Source organism: Heliconius melpomene, chromosome 13 (assembly GCF_056956725.1).
Source record: "Heliconius melpomene rosina isolate 202511_hmr_F chromosome 13, ASM5695672v1, whole genome shotgun sequence".
NCBI lineage: Eukaryota > Metazoa > Arthropoda > Insecta > Lepidoptera > Nymphalidae > Heliconius > Heliconius melpomene.
Genome location: NC_140401.1, coordinates 4,871,508 through 4,892,556, shown reverse-complemented (window position 1 = coordinate 4,892,556; position 21,049 = coordinate 4,871,508). Strand labels below are relative to the sequence as shown.

The following is a 21,049-nucleotide window of genomic DNA, read 5'->3' as shown; positions in this document are numbered from 1 at the left end:
CTGTATTACTTCACTGTTTATGCAGAATAATAAGGCAGTTTTAAATTAATAAGCATATATTATTTCAATATGGAAATTAAATTCATTTAATATATTTCTTTCACGCCTTTATTTTATTTTTTCACGCCTTTATTTGGCGAGCTTAGTGTTTGAAGATTGCGGACGCTTGCAGAACTACAACGAGCGTGTAAGCGTAATATGAAGGATTTTTTTAAGTATAGCAACATTGTTGACAAAAGCTGCCAACAGAAATATTAATGCGTTCAAAAATTATATCTACACAAGTAAAAAGCTACTTTATATTATTATGAAAATAAAAAATACAACCCAATTGAGAACTTCGTCCTTTTATTGAAGAAAACAATGTAAATATTGACGATTCACAGTAGAAATATGTGAATATTATTAGATCATTTACATATTTACGATGATATTGTGCAATATTGTTCTCTTATTGTTCTCTTAAAACTCAATTGTTTATAAAGAATTTTTTAGATACTCAATCTAATATTTCAATATTGCATTCAATGTTATTAGCTATATAATAGCTGGTTGTCAGGTGAATATTCTGCCTCCCAGTGCAAAAGGAGCGTTATTACGATGTTATTTAAATATATATTTTATTTAACATTTTTTACAAAATTAAATTATTATTTTTTTAACAATTTTATATTTTTTTACATTAACTGTATATAAAAAGCAATATAAAGTGAGTATTCCATGAAATTAATTATAATTATTATCCATATTAAAGTAAAGTAAATTATAAATTAATTTCATTCGAAAAAAAATTTTAGGAAAATTAACAAACGTAGACGATTTTATCATTGCAAATCTTGGTTTCATAACATTGGCATTAACGACGCTTGTTATTTCTCTTTTTTTGTATAATTTCTATCATGAACGAAATAATTGATATCAAAACTCCAATACCATAAATTATAAAAATTCCCTGGAAGCAAAAAAAATACAATATGTATTTTTTAGTTATAAAAAAAAACATAAATTTTATAAACAATAATAAAATACGTTGAGGTAATATAGGGCGATTTTTGTAGATGACAAAAGGCTATACCTATAGCTCCTAAAATCCAGAATATATATCGTCACTACAGCCTTGTCCAGATCTTACCTCAACGTACTATACATACTTCAACATGTCTTAAGGCCAAGGGCTCGATGTTTTCAACATCTTTTTTAGACCGTGAAAGTTTAACTGCCAATTGAACCTTGTAGTCCAAGTACTGCAACGCTATCTACAAACACAATTTTTAAAATTATTACCTATATTAATAAAAACAAAATCTTATAAGCACATGGACAACGTATACAATAGTTATATAAGTTGTTAAGTAGGTACCTGTGTTTCCCACGCTAACAACAAGCCTGATTCATGAAGACGTCCTATAAGTTTGCTTAATTTATGTGTATAAAAGGAATTTTTCCGCATCATTACAATGCATTGTTCAAAATAATATTCTTCTAACATAATAGTTAAATCAAATGTTGCTTCTTTGGTTATATATTCTCCAATAGCGAAAGTACCTTTAAAAGTAAAATTGTAGAATAATTTTGTAGAATAATAATGTTTTTGTAATTAATAGTGATATTACGACGATTATTGTTATACCACCAGGTAATTTTTCTATGCTGAACGCCATACTCCGATTAAAGCTTCTACGCTTTAAGTCTTCAGACGGATACGTACGGAATAATTTTACTAACTTTTTAAGCAAAGGCTAAAACATATAATTTATTATAAGCTTATACATAGAAGTACTATAAATATATCCAACCAATCTGATATAATATACGGAAATATAACCTCTTGAGAAAGTATTAGGGAAAATGTCCAAGCGTCGTGTGTAGCGCCCCATATTAGTTTACGGTCAACGATATCTTTAATTGTATTTATAGAAGGTTCATATCTGGGTACAGTGAAAGTAGATGCCAGACCACCCCCATATGCATTGTCCAAAACTAAACCAGTCATCATCATCCACCCGATTACGCTGCGCGTTCGCCATGTCGAAAATCCAGATTCAGGCTGTGACTAAATAAATAAAAAAATTGAAGATTTTCTTTCACATTTTCTTTTAATTATAAAATTAAAGCTCCCTACGTTTTTAAAAGCTTTTTAATAAAATTAACTGTCTCGAGACAAAAATCGTACTAAACCACGTATTATAACGATGGATAGATATTAAACAATGCATATAGGTACTAGTAGGTAGGTATATGTAGGTTGTCATAAAAACCACTTTGAATTTAAAATTAATTTAAACATATTTTGCTTTTAAAGATTCTTCCACACTTCGCTTAATCCTAAAAAAAATACGGCTATGGAATGAATTATAACATAGGTATACCTGCGTTATCATAATACCAAAAGTTGTCAAAAATATATCAGTGGTAGAAAATCCTTTTGCAATCATCAAAGCCAACGATGCATATATAAATGTGAAAAATATACAAATCCACATATACAAATTAAAAGGTAGTAACGGCATTCGCCAACTTGCTAATAATCTGAAATAATAATAAAATATAGGTATCTGTCATATATATCTTATATATCTTCAGGATATACGGAGTACGGAGTACGTAGTCAAGCTGGTCGAATCTACTACTATTACAAGGGAAAATGTCACGCTGAGAGAATGTGTTACGTAAGAATGGCTAAAAAGATTTAGATATTTTAATATTCCATTAGTTTTCCTTTTTGTACGGGAATAGAAGCAGTGACGGCCTACTGTGAGTGGACTGTGAAAGGTTCAAATCTCCAGGATTTTTTTTCCGTGTAGTAATCCTAGTTATGAAATCCTAACAAAAAAGTGTGAAATAGAATAATAATCATAAAAAATCCAACTGCATTAAATTGAAAAAGGCCGGTCGTGGCGCTATTATATTTTCGCTCTGGTGTCGAGGCAAAGTGTGGTGTAGAGTTCCGTCACTCTACATGCCATGACTTTCGGCGGAGAGTAAGGAGCAAGCGAGCGAGCGTGTCTTAACAAAAGGCTCCATCTGCCTTCGGGATATTGAAAAAAAACCATACCTTGGTGAAGGTGCAACGCAAGTAACTCCAGTTCTTACATAAGGAGTCGAAAAATCCATTACAATGTATTCTTCGTACCAGGAATATAGTGCCGCTGGAAAAAATAATAATAAGAACACCTGCGTAAAAAAACTTTTCATAATAGAAGTTTCAAATAGATGTTTAGTAAAAAAACGTTAAAATCTTACTTATACCAAGATCAGCTCGATCTTCATATACATTCCCTAAAATACCTATACCGGTCCTGTTATCGTAAATTTCTCCCCATTCCCTACCATCGTCTCCTACCATTTCTATCGTACAATTGATCCATCTGTGAAAAACATTTCCTATCAATATTTTTAAATTGTAACGACATAATTGCAACAAAATTTACTATTTTATCAATGGTCTCATGACCTGCAAAACTCTTCGACAATTCTAATATCCAAGCCATCTCGACCATTAGGTGTAACATTGGGTTCAAGATCTAACAAGACATAGGGCTTGTATGTAAATGCTGTGACCTTAACTATTTTTCCATATACATTAGACATATTATGCGGAAATAAGTAAACATTCTTTTCAAATTCTTCTGTGCAGGAATTCCAACTATCTAAAACGACCGGCTTGTCATTTTCGTCAATGCCAACAAATTTATGAGTAACTAAGTCGTAAATATGACACTCTGGAGATGATTCTGCTTTCATGATTAACAATATGTTAGCAACGAAGCTGGCTTCTCTATTTGATAATACATTTAAAAGCACGTCTGAACTTCCATTGATGAGATGGTAGAAAGTGGGAAGCATAATTATTTTTCTGTCACCTTTTCTTACGTTACCCATACGCGCAACGTTCTCATACGCCACAAAAAACATATCCGGGTCATTTAGTTGTACGATATAATCGGAGCAACCCATTTCTGAGGCGTTAAGCATCTGGTTTGTTAGCGATTCATTATTACTTGCATCTATATACATAAAACTCTTGGGTGATTGGAGAAATAAGTATTCGTCAAAAATTATCGTAATACAATACGATGAATTAAGATATTGGCCAATTAATATTTTCAATAATATTTCTAATGCCGTCAAAGCTTGTGGTAAAGGTATCATTGTACATTACTTATATTATATCACGTATAGAATTTTATACTGCTACAATGGGATCGCAACTCGATTTTTATATGGAAAATCTGCTTACTGTTTAGGGTTCCTTCATATTTTATGAATTAAAATGATGATTTTTTTTCGATATTAGTACTAAATCGATGAAATGTTAGCCTTGTCTGATTCAACATATACATTTTTTTTATTTGCCTACTGTCATTACGCGCAAGGGTAAGTAATGTTTTCAAATCGATTAAATAATCAACTACAATGTGCTAGGAATAAAAAATACACCAGAACACAAAAAAATATTTAAATATGGGAAATAATTGGACACAATATAATTTGCTTGTCACAAACATTACGTATTCTATACGTCATTTAATGAAATGATACTTATTTACTGTTACTGTTTACCACTATTAGACTCTTCAAAGGCTATTTACAAAAGGTATGTAATTATAGTTTTTCAAACAAGAAATAGTAGGGTTTTCAGGTTCTATAATGTATAAAATAGGGCTGATTGATTATTCCAGTTTACAATCAACGTTGAATCGTTAAATAGAAAATTAGTAACAAACAAATAGTTATGTACTTACTACTATAAAAAATATAGGAAAGTACTGACTTTTGTTTTATTTTCACTTTCACCCTTTATTTCACATAGTAGGCAGACAGAATCAAGAAAAGACACCGAGACATTGCATATTATATGGCGAAACCCATTACTGCATTTTGTTACCGAAGCATGGAAATGAAAATAGTTCATTTCCCTGAGTGGTGACCGAACCAACAATAAATTGTCAAGTGCGAGTTAGCCATCGAAGATTCCGTACCAATTTCATGACTGTAGGTCATCGAGGATGTTTATAAAGGTTGACAAACTTAAGCTTGCACTCATATACACTCATTTCGTTCCAAATGAATTACAAATAAAAGTTTTGGACGGACGGAACCATCAAAATTGGTATAAGTAAGTAATTTATTAAATTTTATTTTAAAAAGCATAAGAATATATATTTATATGACATTTTAAATTTAATAGCTTAATTGTTATTAGCATCATGTTTACACGATTGCCTATTTGTTCGTTGACTAAATAAATAAGGACAATTGGAAAGATTCCTGAGACCGCATGTCACTAGGGCTAATGGATATTTTATTATTGTTACGCGACAAGACACACACGGCGGCAAGCGCCACCGCCTGTACCACTCCAAGCATTCACGATCATTGACTATAATAAAGACTATATATAGTTACAGATTATAATATGATTAATATAAATTGACGTATAATATGTTTAAATTTTGTGTTAAAAAATCTGTGTATAGCTTTCAAAGGATCATGAGGATCAAACAAAATTTCTTTCATAAATTTTGTTATTTATTATACATGGCATACTAAAAGGATTCGTCGTGAAACGGCATTTTAATTTTTATATTATAATTTTTTGTACTCAACTCAAGATTATTTGAGTATACTAAACAAAAAAAATTAAGATTATCGCTCGTGTGGTCTTTTTTAGGCACAAATATCCCGTCAGCGTTAGAAGTGACGCCGAAAAGACTAAACTGTTTATGTTTTTACTATCGTTTTTAATAAGAAACAAATTATTAAAAAAGGATGTTATAAATGTTTATAAGATTTATTTAAAATTATATTCTCAGTTGTGTCCTTTTACAAAATATTGTAAAATATTGATAGGCTGTATACTTAATAATATATATTATAATTCAACACTATCTTTTCTTACAACTTTTACCTAATATATTATGTAATGTAAGTGGTTTTTTTATTCGTGCTTTAATGCCAAATCTTTTAATTATTAATCATCTCATGTTATACACTATACAGATTGATTCAAAAATTCAAAATATTATTCCATCATTGTAAGTCCGCCATAATCAATTCTCTCTGTATTTGATTCCAAATGAATACTTATTTATGCAAAATTTTACTCTAATTCATTGTTTTTTGATATCAATCAACGGTGCTATTAAACAGCTATTTATGTGAATTTTTCTCCTCCTAAAATAAGGTAAATTTTCTTTTATTAGTTTTTACAAACAATTTAAACTGCATAATGCATAAAATAGTCATATTCTCGTCGCAACTCGCATCGTCTAAAATTATGACAATCATTCTATACGGCACAGCAGTAATCAATATACTATAGAAAAACATTTATTCCCCTACACTCCATAATGTGCAGGTTGTGTAAACAGTAACCTAATACGGAGAGAAATAAGCGCCAGGGTAACATTACACCTCCACTGTACCATTATACTTTAAAACTTTTTAACTAAACTAATATGCAAAATAAAGAACAAACACTGTAGACATATGGTTTATTTCGTAAAAATAGTATAAAAAATATAATAACACATTAAAGATGTACAATACAAAATTAATCCTTCTTCCTAAGCCTTGCACTAGAGATTTCTATAGACTCCAACCAATGCTTGATCTCTTCTGGACATTCAGGTTTGTTTTCTGAGCCCGAAACATTTTTCAGAAGTGTATCTGCATCAATGTTAATGAGATTTTGTCGTGACAAAATAACTGCTCTCACAAAACCATCGTTCAATGTGACAAACTTTTGTTCTATAAAGAGAGTTTTGTCTTCCCAATAAACTAACTGTAAATAAAAATAACGTCAATATTAGATTTAATTAATAATATGAATTACATAGTACATTTTATTATATCGAAAATAATCATTCTGGAAAAAATACTTATATTACCTAAAGTTTTATAATTGTATTTAAAACAATATATTTTCATATTCCCAAACACGTTATTATTATATTCATTTCATCTTTGTCTTAGTGTAATTTACATATAATTTAAAATAATTATACTTTTTGACGTACATATTGTACGTAACGAGTATTATTCGTGTTTATGTAATTTTAGTTCTATTGTAATAATTACACAAAGTATAACTATATTAAAATTATAAAATTCAGCAAGTACCGACTAACACACTAGATAGTGTGTGTCTAGAATCTAGATAGGCAAAACACGATACAATCTCAAATGTAGTATAAACATGTATAAGTATTAAAATATACAAGATTTGAGAAAGTAACAAAGCTCCTAAGTTAGCAAAGTAAATCGTAGGAAGACTCATTTAAAAGTAAAAATTATGATTGTAAAAGCCGACTCAACGCTCAATATGTATATATATATTCTTTATTGCACTAAACAAAATACAGAAATTTAAAGAAGAAAAATTTTGTTGACAAGGGTGGGCTTACTTCTAAAAGAAATCTCAAAGGAAGGAGGCGTTAAAGGAAGGACACATTAGGTTTGTTTAATTTCACACTATTAGGTATTATTTTAGGCTTGTTAATTTTATTACTTTTTTTTAAATTAAACTAACACAAAATGTAGAAGTGTCATGAATAAAATCATAACAATGCACGTGTAATACAATAAAAACGGGAAGAGGCAGATTTACATTTAGCTTAAAAACTTACCTTTGTCTCTACTTTGTAAGCGGTAAATATAGGTATAGTCCTTCTATACCGAATGCTCGAAGCTCCTTGTAGAGCATGTCCATCAACTGCTTTTATGTTTGCATAGATACCAGTTCTATCATAAAAATGAAATCTTGCAAAATCTAATTCTCGAACATACCGTGCATTATTCATATGTCTTAGGAAAATATCCACATCTTGGGTAGTACAAAAACCTGTAATATAGATAATATAATAAACATATTTTATTCACATATATCTAAATGTATAGAAAAAAGCCATTCGGAGAACACACATATATATCATTATAATATCATAAATAGGTATGTACTGAGTTAATTAAAATTATAAAATGCTAATTTATATCGTAGTTAAGAGTAATTAAAAGACATAAGTATTTAATTATTAAATATGTTCAATTACAAAAATGTATTAAAAAGCTAATTTTAAATAATATTGCAAAAATATAAATAAAAACATACATTTATATTGATTTAATAACCTTACCATATATGGTAGTTGGATCTTTTATCCCACATTTCTTTTGGAACAGTCTACCAAGACCTATAGTGAATGCGATCCGGAGGAAATAGTTGACATCCCAGAAAACGTACAATAATGCTATAATCGTTACAACAACACAATACATTTTACTTTTATTTTTGTCACTCGCAGCTAGTAAAGTTTTATTTGTCCGTCCGATAACAAGTATGGAAGCGCACTGTGTGGCATTCACCGGTGTATCGTTCGCCCACGTCAATAGGAGAAGCAACGGTAAAAGTACCATACAAAGTTCAATTTTAATAACATTAGCATAATATAGAAATTGTGATTACTGCCATTTTGAACATAGAATAGAAGTATACGAATTTAGAAAAGAATTGAAAAAATCATTATTATAATTAAAAGTGTAATTGAGTAGAAATTTATCCTTAAAAACAATTTTATTTTATATAAAAATGAATTTTCCTTTTAAATAAAAAAAACAATAACAGCCAATGCAGTGTTATCGGGAATTAGTTTCATTATCAGCTAATAAAAAATACGGACAACCCACCCGGGCATACATGGTTCCTTACTTAATAAATAACTTGGACACTAACCTACGAGGTAAAATTACTGAGGGGAGCTTAAATCAACTATTAAAGAAATATTATTTAAATCTATCATTCAGACGAGTTATGGTACTCGAGACAAACTTTCGTGGTTTTTTGTAGTGCCTTTAACAATGTTGAAATATATATAAATAAAAAAATAAAAAAATAAAAAAAAATATACAAAATGTTTTATAAAAATAAATTTATAAATGTACGTACAAAATACTAACACTTTATTAACATAACACTTCATACGAGTAATTGACATAATATTTTTAGAGATAAAAATTACAATTTGTTTGTAAATAAATATAATAAAATATTGTTTAGATTTTCTGCGCAACAAATTTACACTTTTAAATTTTCTACATTTTATTTATTTTCTGACTATTAATTTTCATACTTAACAACCAATCTTTTATATACTTAGGGCAGTTACGACGAATGGATGATCCAGGTAAATCTTTAAGTAAGGCCATAGCACTTTGGTCATTTCTACCAATGGCATATTGACGTGAGACCACTAGACACCGAGGTTTTCCGTCGTGTAAGCTAACTACTTCATGTTCGAAAAATAAAGATCTCTCATCCCAATATACTAACTGTAAAATAATATAAATATTATGTGAATATTGACGGTCAAATTAATAAGGTCAAAGTTACATTTTCAATCTTATATAATTATGTGTAAATAAATATAAGGAGGAAAAGGGGTGAGATTTTAAATGTGTATAAAAATTGTGCTAGTACACTAATTACATAAGTATGTATAATATCCAAATATACATAAGTTTAGGCATCAAAGCAAATCATCACATCAAATAGTGTGTTCAAATATATTAAAAAATATAGAAAAATGTAAGATATTATTTATATCTAAGTTTCATATAAATAAATAACTTATCATATTACCTTAGTTGTGATTTTATATGGTACAAATAATGGTACAGCATTTACAGATACTGTTAATGTGGATCCTTGCAATGATTTGATTCCAAGATTTCTACTGCATTGATAAATACCAGTTCTATCGTAGAAATGATATCTTGCAAAATCGATTTCTCGAATTATTCTGGCTAGGCGTAAACCATTGAAGAACACATCACAATCCTGCAAGGTGCATACGCCTGTCGGTAACATAAAAAATATTACACCGTTAAGTCTAGGCTCTAGACTTGTTTTATCAATACTGTTTACTTCATATGATGTATAAATAAAAAATAAATAAAATTGTAAATGCTGCACGCTGTATCCCGCAAACAGCAGGGTAGGCAGAGGGAACCTAGTAGTTAAGACACTCCGTTCCCCACTTTCTGAATTCTGGAGGCATTGCGTGTTGAGTGGCAGAATTCAACGCCGCGCTTTGCCTCGACACCAGAGCGAAGAAATGCAAATATAAACGTAAATAAATATTGCACTTCCTCGAGTGGGGATCGAACCCACAACCATCGCGTTACAGTCACACTTGTGCCTCTTCGCCACGACAGCCTCTATATATAACATAATAGGAATATTTATGCTAAATATCCAGGTGTTCATAAGACTGATACTCCGTAAACAATCATCACAGAATGACTCACCATAAATTGTAGTAATATCGTTCAAGGAATATTTATTTTGATACAATCGACCAGTCAATACTGTGAAAAATGTTCTTAGCACATAGTTCACATCACAGAACATATATAACAAAATTATACCCACTAAAACATACAGATATAACATTTTTAAAATATTTATAATTTAAGTAGATCACCACAAAAGATTGTTACAAAAACTCTACCATTTACCTCTACCTCTTATATTTCATAAGAAATTTTAATCGTGGACATATAATAACGTGAATATTAAATAAGAATACGATTAACTTTGTTGACACCGAATGATTTCATTACTAAAATAGTGTTGTTAGATTTGAATCACAAATACATGTAGTTAAATATTGTTTTTGTACATTTAGTAAGTAATTTTTTGTAAGTAGTTATGTATATAGGCAACATAAAAAATAGTTCAATTTATATATTTGTATCGGACTTCTGGGTTTAGGGACTGAAATGGTAATATAATTCTTCTGCAAGTAATTTATACATGCTTATAAATTGTTTAATTATTGTTGTTTTAATATGTCATGTAACAGAGCGGTAGATAGACACGTTTATATGAAAGTTTAGTCGTAATTACCAAAAAAAATAATAATTTCAAATATATTTTAGTACCAATTTTAAGCTTTTCTTATTTCACTGCTTTCTATTATTACCTTCCATACTGTTTAACGTAGGTACATTTATGCAGAAATGTATATAGTAGATAATTTTACTAAATTCCTATATACAATGCTCTATTTATAGTTGCATCAATTTTGCAATCAGTAAGTTTAAGTAAACAATTGTAAGTTAATAAATCTCATAAACATTGCTATATTTATTTTAAGCATTTGATACATACCACAGAAATCTCTATCTTCATTTAGAGTACGTACTGTCAGGAATTTGTTATTGTCAGCCATAATAGCTCCCAGCATAGAGGGTCCAAAATGGTATTTGTTTAACAGATTTATATAAATTGGCTCGACAGAACGTTCTGATTTAATCAGCTTTACGCTTTATCTCACATAGAAGTCAGGCAAAGAGAACTGAATGCCAAAACTACTACTACTTTTTATCCAAATTCGAGTAATTTTTGTTAAGTGAATTTACTTACAAAGATTTTGTTTTAAGACCACATGATAATAAGGAATTAAATAAAAAGTCCCGTACTATGGATGTCCCAATGACATTTTTCTTGACAGCATTGGGATATCAATTGTATATCCCTATCGATTGTATATCCCTCAAGAAGACAGCGGGAATCCGATGGATACAAAGGGCGCAGGACCAGACGAAATGGCGAATATTAGGGGAGGCCTATGTAGAGCAGTGGACTTTAAAGGGCTGATGGATGAATCCCAATGCTCCATAATGGCCTTTATTTGAATTTTATCCTGATTTCAGTATTATATTTAAAACAGTATTTTTTCTCACGTCGTGTTCGTTTCGATTATGTATTTAATCTTAAATTAAATATATGTATGTATTATATCAATATATGATAATTGAATACATAATATTTTCTCACCGGAAATTAAAAGACAATTACCGTAGTAATTGTCTTTTAATTTCCTGACTAATATTTAAATTTGTCTGATAATTTATAAAGTTGAAATGAAACAAAGTTCTTAAAGTTTCAGCGTAAGGCAGTTTAATTTAAAATAATACCTAGGTAGGGTTGGGTAGGACATTTTAGGTAGTGAAATAAAACATTTTTTTAATTGCTTTCATTTTAATATATACTTAATTTTTAGATTTAAAAGTACTTACTTACTTATAAAATTTTTACATGAGTAATTCGCTTTAAATTTTTTTTTAGCTAGGTGGAAAAACGAAGATTTTTTTAAGCTTTTCTGTCTTTCTGTAAATTGAAAACGACACTACATTTTGTGAAATCAAAATAGTGAAAGAGTTTTATATATCCTCCTTAACATACTTCCTAAAAAATAGGTTAATACTTATATTCCAGAATTTGGCAGAAAGTGGGGAGCGGAGTGTCTTAACACTTGGTTCCCTCTGCCTACTCTACTGTGTGAGAGATACAGCGTATAAATACAGAATATAAATCGTCATAATATAACTATTGTATGTTATTTTTATAATAACATACAATAGTTTGAATTATTAATCTATTCCTTCTATGTAGTAAATAATTCAATTACATTAATATTAATTACATACATTATTTTTCATATATTAAAAAAAAGCTAATATAACTTTGCATTGCATATTATGGCATTAAATATAAAGAATAATGACTAATAAAAGCTCAAATATTATTTATATGACTATGATTACACTCAATGATGACTGTTACACTGTCTACAGTCCGGGGCGCAAGAGCTTGGAGGAGCGTGTGGCATAGGCAGCAATAAAGGGGCAGACAGAGCTGGTAGAGCAGGTAATGGCACCAACCACTCGGAGCCACACACGCGACCCATCACTAGTGTAGGTAGCAACGGTGCTCGAGGACCCACTGGTCGAAATGCTGACCATCTGGATTCGATTTCCTCTGAACTTGACACTGATTCAAATCTAATGGTTGATGTAGAACTGACGCTGGGCAGTGATTTGTCGCGTTGTGCCTGCAAGGTATATTTATTGTTTAGGCATACGTTGTAAGAAATTACAATAAGTAGTGGGCCTTCGTTGCGTGCGCAGGAGTATGAGCGTGCGACTGTTAGCACGACAGGTTGTGAGATGGGTTGCCACTCGAGGCTATGAAATATTTAATAGGTATTTTTATTTCCTCGCTCTGCTAAGCTGCAAAGCGCGACACCCAGTACTACCAGAATTCAGCGAAACTTCTCCCACTTTCCGCTGATACATTGTCATTGCCTTGTTTGTCAGATAAAGGAAATGAAAATATTAAATAATTCATTTCCCCGAGTATTTTACAGTCGCAAGCTCGTGCCTCTGCGGTAGTTATTTTATTTATAAATTTTATTAAGTTCTGTATAAAGAATTACTTATCATTTCTAATTTCAGACTATCATATAGATAAATTAAATCATATATTTTCAATCAAATAATTATATTTTAACTTACGTGAATTGCATTACAGTGTTCAACTGCTCTAAGAAGGTCATGATTGCAACGACGGAGTACCAACTCAAGAACAGAGCGCTTTTTACCCGGAAAAAGCTTTCGTAACATTTCTAGTCCTGCTGAGCTCACGTTGCTTGTACTTTCATCAACACTAAAATAATTTCAATTATTACTGTTATTAACTAATTTTAAATAATTTAAAGCAAATGTTAAATATAATAAACAAAGTATAGTTAAGTACCAGGATCGTGTGGAATTTCCAATAGAGTTATTCGTATTTCCAACGGAGTCCGCTGTGACACTGCAGCAATCTGGTAGTGAATCGCTTGTTTCGCTGTCGATATGAATCGGCTAGAATAATATATTATGATAAATAAAAAAATATATAAATATAATGTTACTATTACTGTATTAAAAATTCTATTAAAATTATACAGCAGGAGCAGGCATAAAAGAATCTAAGTTAAGACACTCCGTTCTCAACTTTTTATGTCATAGAGACTAAGTAGTAGACTAGCTTTAACTTTTTTGTTGTTGTTGTTCTTTAATTATGGCGATCCGATATGGCCAGGAATTGACAATGACATGAGGAAATGAAACATAAGCCAAATCGAACCTTAAACCACCTGATTATAATCTGAAGTTGTCCCACTCAACCACGACCGACTTAGACATTCTTTCTTTCATCTACAATAATTATTATATATTTTTTGGAAAATCCAAATAAGTAGTAATTTACTGTTTGATCATCCGCAGCAGAATCCGGTTCTGGACCTGGACTCGGGCATGGCCCGGTAACTCGCATACCATATATTCGACCAGGAGGTAAAGTTTCTAACGAAGTCCCACTTTCTACTGAAGCCAAATGTAGAGCAATTTTGTCTTCAGCAGCCTGCTGCCTTTTTAGTGCAACCTGGTATTAAATAAAAAACAAACAAATGATTATTACTTACTTACTAATTAATACGTAGATAAACTTTATGCAGTATCTTGCTAAAGCAGGAAAATTACTAGATATTATTTAAAAATAGTATTGGATATTAAGCTGAGTGATAATATCAACACACATTGGGCAGTCGAGCCGTCGCGTCGTCGAGCGTAAATTTTTAATCAAAAATAAAATAAACCGGTTAAACTAAACCTTCTAAGTAAGTATATTTATTTGAAAAATGTCATACAAATAGACCAAAATGGCAAATAGAAGCGTAATATGGTTTTAATTACCACAGACCAGAATGAAAACATAGCAAAACATACATTTTTGTGTACATTTTGTAATAAACCAATATTGATGTATTTTAAAAGGTCCCTTAAATACCATTTTGATAAATTGTGATAAATTAAAAACAATGTTTTTATTAAATTCATTACATAAAACTCCTGAAATATATACTTTGACGTAAACAAACTTAACTTGTATAAATATCTATTAAATGTTCTTGTAAAAATATCAGTATGATATATTTATATAGTTTTTTATTGACATTGACTGATAGGTAAACTGATATATAAATTTAATTTAGCGCGAAATCAATGACAAACAGACAATGTTTATGTTTGGTAAGCGGTCACCCAAGGGATTGAGACGGGCCATCGCTCCCGGGGCGATCCCCGCCTCATTGGAAACGAAAACAGAAGTCGATCTCACTAAATCAAATAAAAAGATACGTGGCATATTTACAACTTATACCACCCAACGTCTTAGAAAGTTGGATAATTGAATAAAAACAACATAATTGATATAATAATATCTAATGTTAATTAAAAATAAGGAAAAATATTTAGAAATTATATTAAGACCATTTGTTAAATTATAATTTACGTAATCGTTAGCCACCAGGAAAATAAATACATATTAAAAAAAACCCAATTCGGTACAATTAACAAAAAATATAATTCTTAGTTTTAGACATTAATAAAAATAAAAAAAAATTGAATATAGGTATATAAAAATCCCCAACAATAAGACTGAGATACACAATTGATTTCAAAGATATATCTACTATTAGATTATATACTCGTATATTAATGTCGACTCACAAATTCCCTACGAAAGTGGTAGGACATCGACAGCGTCAGCGATGCATTACCGAGCAAGCCGATCGATGGTTCATCCGGCGTCCGGTAAACATATGCCACTTGTTTAAATAAACTCAGCGGCGCATTAGCTGGTCTCGATTTCACTACATTAAAACACATTAACGCCTCCACGTTGCATGTTATTTCTGAATTAGGTAACCGATATACCTCGGTTATCCTAGAATTTTTAAATTCGTTCGTCATTATAAATTAAGAAATGGTTTTGACATTTAATTTAAATACCTAAGATGTATTTAAATTAAAGACTTTAGACTAACTAGACTAGACTTTATCTCTGTAAAATTTACTATTTAACCAACATTTTTGTTAAATACTGGCAGTAATTATTTAAAACAATTGAAATTATTACAAATAAATATTATAAAGTTCAACAACACAACTAAAATCTTAAGTAAGTAAAATTCGCCTTTATCTTATACATTGCATATAGTTGCGAAACACCGTAAGGGAGGTTTAAAATAACTAATAAATGAAAAATCTATGATTTGTCCGTTTGTCTCTACAGTTGTATGCACGTGCTCATGCATGCGTACATCACGTACATTTTCCGAACTACTGGACGGATTTCAGTGAAACTTTTTTAGTATGTAGCTAAACCTGCCTGGACAGGATCTAGGCTACATATAATTTCAAAAATTTCCACACCTGATGCAAAACTGTAGTGGTCCAGCTAAACTATAAGAAATAATTAATAGCGTCCTTAAAAAAAGAGTTACTTATGTTCAGGCCAATCTCTGGAACAACAAAACTGATTTTTATGGGAAATTCCCGGAAATTTCATAAAAAAATCAAGCTTTTAAGTCAACGCAATCAAAATATTAAAAAAAAGACCGTATATTTTGATTGCATTGACTTCGAGTTTCTACTTAGTTTTGTACTATTTTTCTTTTTTTGTACAATTAGCAATAAATAAAATAATTGTCTTGCAATATTTGTATATTTACAATTTTTTTAAGTTGAATTAAAAAACAAAGGGAAGTATCCCTTTGTTCTTTAATTCAGAAATTGGAAAGCTGGAAAGAAAGTTCATAAAATAATGTTATCTATTTTTTCAAGAAAAATGGAATAGTACCAAAAGCGAAGTTCTGTAAGACAAGTAAGTAAGTTAAGTAGTAGTAGTAAGTTAAGACAATGTTCCGCACCTTCCATCCAATTTTCAAGATATTGCGAGTTGAGTGGCTCAACTAAACGCCACGCTTTGTCTTGCTACAAGAGCGAGTCGAAAAGAAAATAGTTCAATCCGCTGAGTGGAAATTGATCACACAACCGACGCGTTTTGCAGTCATACTTTGCGCCACTGTACAATGACGTCCTTAAACTATTCTATAGCATATAGGTACATATATGCAATGGAATGGTTACGTGTAACTATCATATGTAATTTTTCGAACATGTTAATTTTATTTAAGTACTTAGTAGCTTTACTAGTCTTAGGTACTTGCTTGCCTTGCTTCTTTTAAATATAATATTTGCCTATAATTACAATATATAAAGTAAAATCTAGCTACAGCCAAAATTCCACTACCATATCTACAGAAAATAATTTACTATTTTGTTTTGTGTATTGAAGTAAGTGTAATGTATATGAGTATGTTGGTACATTTCCTACCTGAGCTGCCATAATCCTTTGTCGTTCTTTTATCAATCCACACTTTGGACACTGACAATCGCGATAAGCACAAGCTTTCTTGTGTCCTCGTAAACTAGAAATGAGCCCATGATTTCTACATCTTGCACATTTTGGGACACGGGCTCTACCACTATTCATTTTCACAAGAAACTACAAAAAAATCAAAAAAGCAACTATTTCTTATTCACTGAATATATTTAATAAGTAGAAAAGCAAGTTAAACTATATAATATTAAATAACACTGAAAAAATCGTTAGCAAATATAATGTTCTTTGTGTTACAGATTATAACAAATTCGTCCGCCCACACAACACTCCGCCCTGAAACTATTGATAAGCTTCAATTGTTTATTCCGAAACATGATGTCGGTAGGCGTTGCTACAAATGATATGTATCCATATGAACCTCAACCCCATATAATAGGAGATAAAGTTAAGATCCTGAAGACTCCGCAGCATCCCATTTATCCCAAACCGCCCTCGCTAATATATCCACCAATCGGAGATCGCAACACACCCCATTGGTTACAATGCGCTGTTGGAAAAACAACGGAAACTTCAGTGTAGCTTTAGGATTGTATTTCAGTGTATAGAAGCTACAAAGTGCCACCTGAATTTAGTTATAGATACAAAATATTAGTAATTTTGTTTGTTGACTATTATAAAATTGAATGTTTAAATGCCTATACCTAGTGATTATAATATTAAATAAGAAAACATTACTTTTATTTGAAAACTTAAAAAATTGGTGAAAATCTCATTAATGAATTAATTGCGTGAAAACAAAAATATATATATTTTTGTGTAGATATATTGCGTTTTAAGGTTTTCTAAAATTGATTCTGTTTTATTAAAATCTCGTCTGATATTACCTACTAAATTGAATCTTGCTATAGTTGGAACATGCCGTTCCAAATTTAAACATAAGCATAAGATTGACATCGATACAGAGAAATAAAATAAATTGTAACACATGGACATGTGGTGAACCATGAAACCTGGCCTGTTGATTAATTAAATAATGTCCATATACCTACCTAATACGAAAAAACTTTTTTAACGAATTGCAACTAAAAATTTATTCTAAAATAAGTAAGTAACTCAATGGTTTCGGATATGTGTTAACTATTTATAATATTATACATATTATAAATAAAGCTTATTGCTATAAATTCGTTTACTTGCGTGTCATATTGTAAATCCTATCTATATAAGTACGACATCCTGGAGAAAAATCTCTCTGCTTCACACAAAGTGAAGAGTATGGTTAAAATCCGTTATTTTTGTAGTCCATATCAATCAAGGCAAGTTTTAGCTTTAGAATGGTATCTATTTGTGAGAGGGGGTGGGAATGTAACATACGTTTGGGTATGTTCTTAAATATGTGGATGTGTAATCGGTTACCTACTGTGAGAGAGATGTCGATGTATTTGGTGTCACATATATGTGTACATATGTGTGAGCGTATACGCGTATAGTGCGTATATATATGTGAGCGTCACATAAATCAACTGTGAATGTTTGATTAGGTACATTTGTGATTGAGTGTCATATGTGTAGATATACATCTACATATGCACATATGATAACACAGGGATAGTATTTATCAGATAAATCATTCAGTTTATTGTGATGCATCATTCCAGGATTAATCTCTAAACGTTGACCTACCTCCCACTAGTTGTGCACAGAGCTCAAATTAGCGTAGTAGGTAGTTACCATTACGATTTATGAGAAACTCATGAGCAGGTTACGTCGTTAAATGTGTTCTTAATGCTCCATGCAATGTATCAACTTAAATGAAAATAAAATATAAACCACTACTAATAAAAGTTGAGGCCAGTCGTGGCGTAGGGCCACAAGTTGGTGACTGTAAACGCGACATTTTGTGGGTTCGATTCTCTCTTTTTATTTCCTCGCTCTTTATGCTACACAACACTCAATGACTCCAGAATTCACATGAAAGTTGGAAACGCAAGTGTCTTAATACGGAAGTATCTTAATACTAGGTTCCCAGGTTCCATCTACCTAAGTGTGGGATACAGAGCGAAGCTTAAAAAACTACTAATAAAGATAGGAAGTAATGAATACTTAGCATTAAAACTCATTCATATTCAATTGAGCAATCGCATACAAGTAAAAAACAGTCAAACAGAACAGATATATTCTACAAAAAAGATCGGTCCAAACTTTGCCACTAGATCCACAAATGTGTGTGTACAGACAGACTATTATAACAACTAGAAATTAATATTTTAGGTCTTTTTTGTCCCTGTAATTTGCAATTAAATTCACTTTGTAGAGACAGTTTTTTAGTATTTTATTTTAGCATAAATGACAACTACAAAATTAAGAACCGGGACTTATCTTATTATTTATTGTCATTATTCTCACCTACGAATTGGGATGTGTGGAATTATTATCATATATACTTTGTTTTGTTAAGCAAGTGACTGTTAAAAAGTCACAGTCAAAGTGGAGAAGTAGGTAATAAAATAAAACAAGATTTATCTTTAAAAAAAATCTTTATATTCATTGCCTTTAAAAAGTATTTTCTTTATAAAAAAACTTTCTTTGATTGAAAATAGAAAATCAACAATAGAAAAATCAATCAATACATCACTGGTTATCTGAATGTGGTTAGAATTGCAACTTTAGCTTGGCCAGTGTGCAGCTTACACCTTACTTATTAAATTCCCCAGTCAGGAACTAACTGAAAAGATGAATTTAAACACAAAACTTTTCTCACACTATCATAGAGCAGATCTCATGAACAGATTTCACAACAGGCTTCAAGAAATTATCAGAGCTCAGGAAGGAAATTATTAAAATAAAAATAATTTAAATTAAATGTTTTAGTATTTTCTTTGGCCACATAAAATGATTTTTGTTTGAAAAACATATGAATATCATGGATTTATATAGCATACTATTAAAAATTCCCTAAATAGTTTTGCCATTTCGGGTTGTGACCGTGAGTGTATTACTGCATTTTATAATTTACTTATTTTTCTTTTTTTCATGTTGTTTAGCTGCCTTCTTTTTCATTATTTGAATTCTTTTATCTGCTGATATTATATTAATATTGGGTGTTACAACTTTAGATGGTGAAGATGATGAAGAGCTACTGGAAGAAATCTTTACAGGAGTTGTAGACCCAGATACATGAGAGGGACTTTTAGGTGTTGATAGTGACTTATTAGAAAACCCAGCAGCAAATCCCTGAGATGTTAAACATGATGCACATTGCCAACCAGATGACATATCATTGTCACTTATCACAGGTTTGTGACAATCCTGTAAAAAAATAAACCATGATTAAATAAAATCATATTATAATGTATTTAAGTAATATCGTTAATTCTATTAATACCATTATTACCTGATGATAAAGAGCATGGCATGCATCACATTCTACTAAGCGGTTTCCTGCTTGAACAGCTATTTGTCTACAAACTACACAGGTTAAATCTTCTTGCAAGAAATCGAAATCCATAACTGAACCGTCATCATTTTCTCTCTCCGGAATCTGTATCTGTTGTGGACTTTGTTGAGGTATGGGAATAGTCTTTGTAACATTTGTATTTTTTTCGTTTTTATGTTTGGAACGCGAAGGTGACTCCATATTTTTCTCCTCGTTTAGATATTTTTTTGGTAAAACGTTACCTAAAATCTTAGAGTTACCATAAGTCTGTCGAATCACATCATCAAGAGTTAAGCGCAATTGTTCTGTCGAATCAGAAGCACTAGAATGCAAATATTTTAGGCATAATTTAATAGCTGGATCAAAATCTATAGAAGACATTTCACTTTATTATAACTCTTTTTTTATTGTAATCCTTTTGTTTTTTATTATATTTTGATTTTTAAAAAATTATATCAATATTACTAAATTTCCAATAACAGACTGCAAATATACATTACACTCGTAGTTCGTATAGCACCTATTTACATTTT

General features: G+C 30.6%; 5 protein-coding genes across 5 annotated transcripts; all 5 read right to left on the bottom strand.

Annotated features, from left to right (window-relative positions):
- Nucleotides 1-334: 334 nt before the first annotated feature.
- Nucleotides 335-4,166, bottom strand: LOC146532615 (putative glutamate receptor). The gene is made up of 9 exons (XM_085196564.1): nt 3,455-4,166; nt 3,244-3,368; nt 3,056-3,149; nt 2,370-2,529; nt 1,826-2,053; nt 1,631-1,739; nt 1,361-1,545; nt 1,152-1,256; nt 335-952 (listed from the first exon to the last, which is right to left on the bottom strand). The coding sequence occupies exons 1-9, from the start codon at nt 4,150-4,152 to the stop codon at nt 857-859; spliced, it is 1,800 nt and encodes a 599-aa protein (XP_085052690.1). The 5' UTR covers nt 4,153-4,166; the 3' UTR covers nt 335-856.
- A 2,314-nt stretch (nt 4,167-6,480) lies between these two features.
- LOC146532614 (protein THEM6-like) lies at nt 6,481-8,375 on the bottom strand. The gene is made up of 3 exons (XM_085196754.1): nt 8,139-8,375; nt 7,632-7,846; nt 6,481-6,787 (listed from the first exon to the last, which is right to left on the bottom strand). The coding sequence occupies exons 1-3, from the start codon at nt 8,278-8,280 to the stop codon at nt 6,557-6,559; spliced, it is 588 nt and encodes a 195-aa protein (XP_085052880.1). The 5' UTR covers nt 8,281-8,375; the 3' UTR covers nt 6,481-6,556.
- Nucleotides 8,376-8,996: 621 nt separating this feature from the next.
- On the bottom strand, nt 8,997-10,456 carry LOC146532613 (protein THEM6-like). Its single transcript, XM_085196755.1, has 3 exons — nt 10,309-10,456; nt 9,641-9,855; nt 8,997-9,330 (listed from the first exon to the last, which is right to left on the bottom strand). The coding sequence occupies exons 1-3, from the start codon at nt 10,451-10,453 to the stop codon at nt 9,094-9,096; spliced, it is 597 nt and encodes a 198-aa protein (XP_085052881.1). The 5' UTR covers nt 10,454-10,456; the 3' UTR covers nt 8,997-9,093.
- Nucleotides 10,457-12,048: 1,592 nt separating this feature from the next.
- On the bottom strand, nt 12,049-17,574 carry dmrt93B (doublesex-Mab related 93B). The gene is made up of 5 exons (XM_085196569.1): nt 17,072-17,574; nt 14,102-14,275; nt 13,604-13,713; nt 13,363-13,513; nt 12,049-12,899 (listed from the first exon to the last, which is right to left on the bottom strand). Exons 1-5 carry the CDS (start codon nt 17,228-17,230, stop codon nt 12,615-12,617), a joined length of 879 nt encoding a protein of 292 aa, XP_085052695.1. The 5' UTR covers nt 17,231-17,574; the 3' UTR covers nt 12,049-12,614.
- Nucleotides 17,575-19,598: 2,024 nt separating this feature from the next.
- On the bottom strand, nt 19,599-21,029 carry IntS12 (integrator complex subunit 12). Its single transcript, XM_085196612.1, has 2 exons — nt 20,475-21,029; nt 19,599-20,389 (listed from the first exon to the last, which is right to left on the bottom strand). The coding sequence occupies exons 1-2, from the start codon at nt 20,895-20,897 to the stop codon at nt 20,093-20,095; spliced, it is 720 nt and encodes a 239-aa protein (XP_085052738.1). The 5' UTR covers nt 20,898-21,029; the 3' UTR covers nt 19,599-20,092.
- Nucleotides 21,030-21,049: the final 20 nt, after the last annotated feature.

What these genes read in the sequence shown, in the direction of transcription:
- LOC146532615 (XM_085196564.1), bottom strand. Translation starts at nt 4,152, where the DNA reads ATGATACCTTTACCACAAGCTTTGACGGCATTAGAAATATTATTGAAA. An exon ending in TTGGTATTATGATAACGCAG is followed by an intron (nt 2,054 to 2,369) that starts GTATACCTATGT and finishes TTATTTATTTAG; the next exon opens with TCACAGCCTGAATCTGGATT. An exon ending in TGGCCTTAAGACATGTTGAA is followed by an intron (nt 953 to 1,151) that starts GTATGTATAGTA and finishes TTTTGCTTCCAG; the next exon opens with GGAATTTTTATAATTTATGG.
- LOC146532614 (XM_085196754.1), bottom strand. Translation starts at nt 8,280, where the DNA reads ATGTATTGTGTTGTTGTAACGATTATAGCATTATTGTACGTTTTCTGG. An exon ending in AGATCCAACTACCATATATG is followed by an intron (nt 7,847 to 8,138) that starts GTAAGGTTATTA and finishes TCTATATTACAG; the next exon opens with GTTTTTGTACTACCCAAGAT. An exon ending in CTTACAAAGTAGAGACAAAG is followed by an intron (nt 6,788 to 7,631) that starts GTAAGTTTTTAA and finishes TTTTATTTACAG; the next exon opens with TTAGTTTATTGGGAAGACAA.
- LOC146532613 (XM_085196755.1), bottom strand. Translation starts at nt 10,453, where the DNA reads ATGTTATATCTGTATGTTTTAGTGGGTATAATTTTGTTATATATGTTC. An exon ending in CGATATTACTACAATTTATG is followed by an intron (nt 9,856 to 10,308) that starts GTGAGTCATTCT and finishes TGTTACCGACAG; the next exon opens with GCGTATGCACCTTGCAGGAT. An exon ending in CATATAAAATCACAACTAAG is followed by an intron (nt 9,331 to 9,640) that starts GTAATATGATAA and finishes ATTATTTTACAG; the next exon opens with TTAGTATATTGGGATGAGAG.
- dmrt93B (XM_085196569.1), bottom strand. Translation starts at nt 17,230, where the DNA reads ATGAATAGTGGTAGAGCCCGTGTCCCAAAATGTGCAAGATGTAGAAAT. An exon ending in CTGCTGCGGATGATCAAACA is followed by an intron (nt 13,714 to 14,101) that starts GTAAATTACTAC and finishes ATATTATTCTAG; the next exon opens with CCGATTCATATCGACAGCGA. An exon ending in GGAAATTCCACACGATCCTG is followed by an intron (nt 13,514 to 13,603) that starts GTACTTAACTAT and finishes AAATTATTTTAG; the next exon opens with TGTTGATGAAAGTACAAGCA.
- IntS12 (XM_085196612.1), bottom strand. Translation starts at nt 20,897, where the DNA reads ATGTCTTCTATAGATTTTGATCCAGCTATTAAATTATGCCTAAAATAT. An exon ending in GCCATGCTCTTTATCATCAG is followed by an intron (nt 20,390 to 20,474) that starts GTAATAATGGTA and finishes ATTTTTTTACAG; the next exon opens with GATTGTCACAAACCTGTGAT.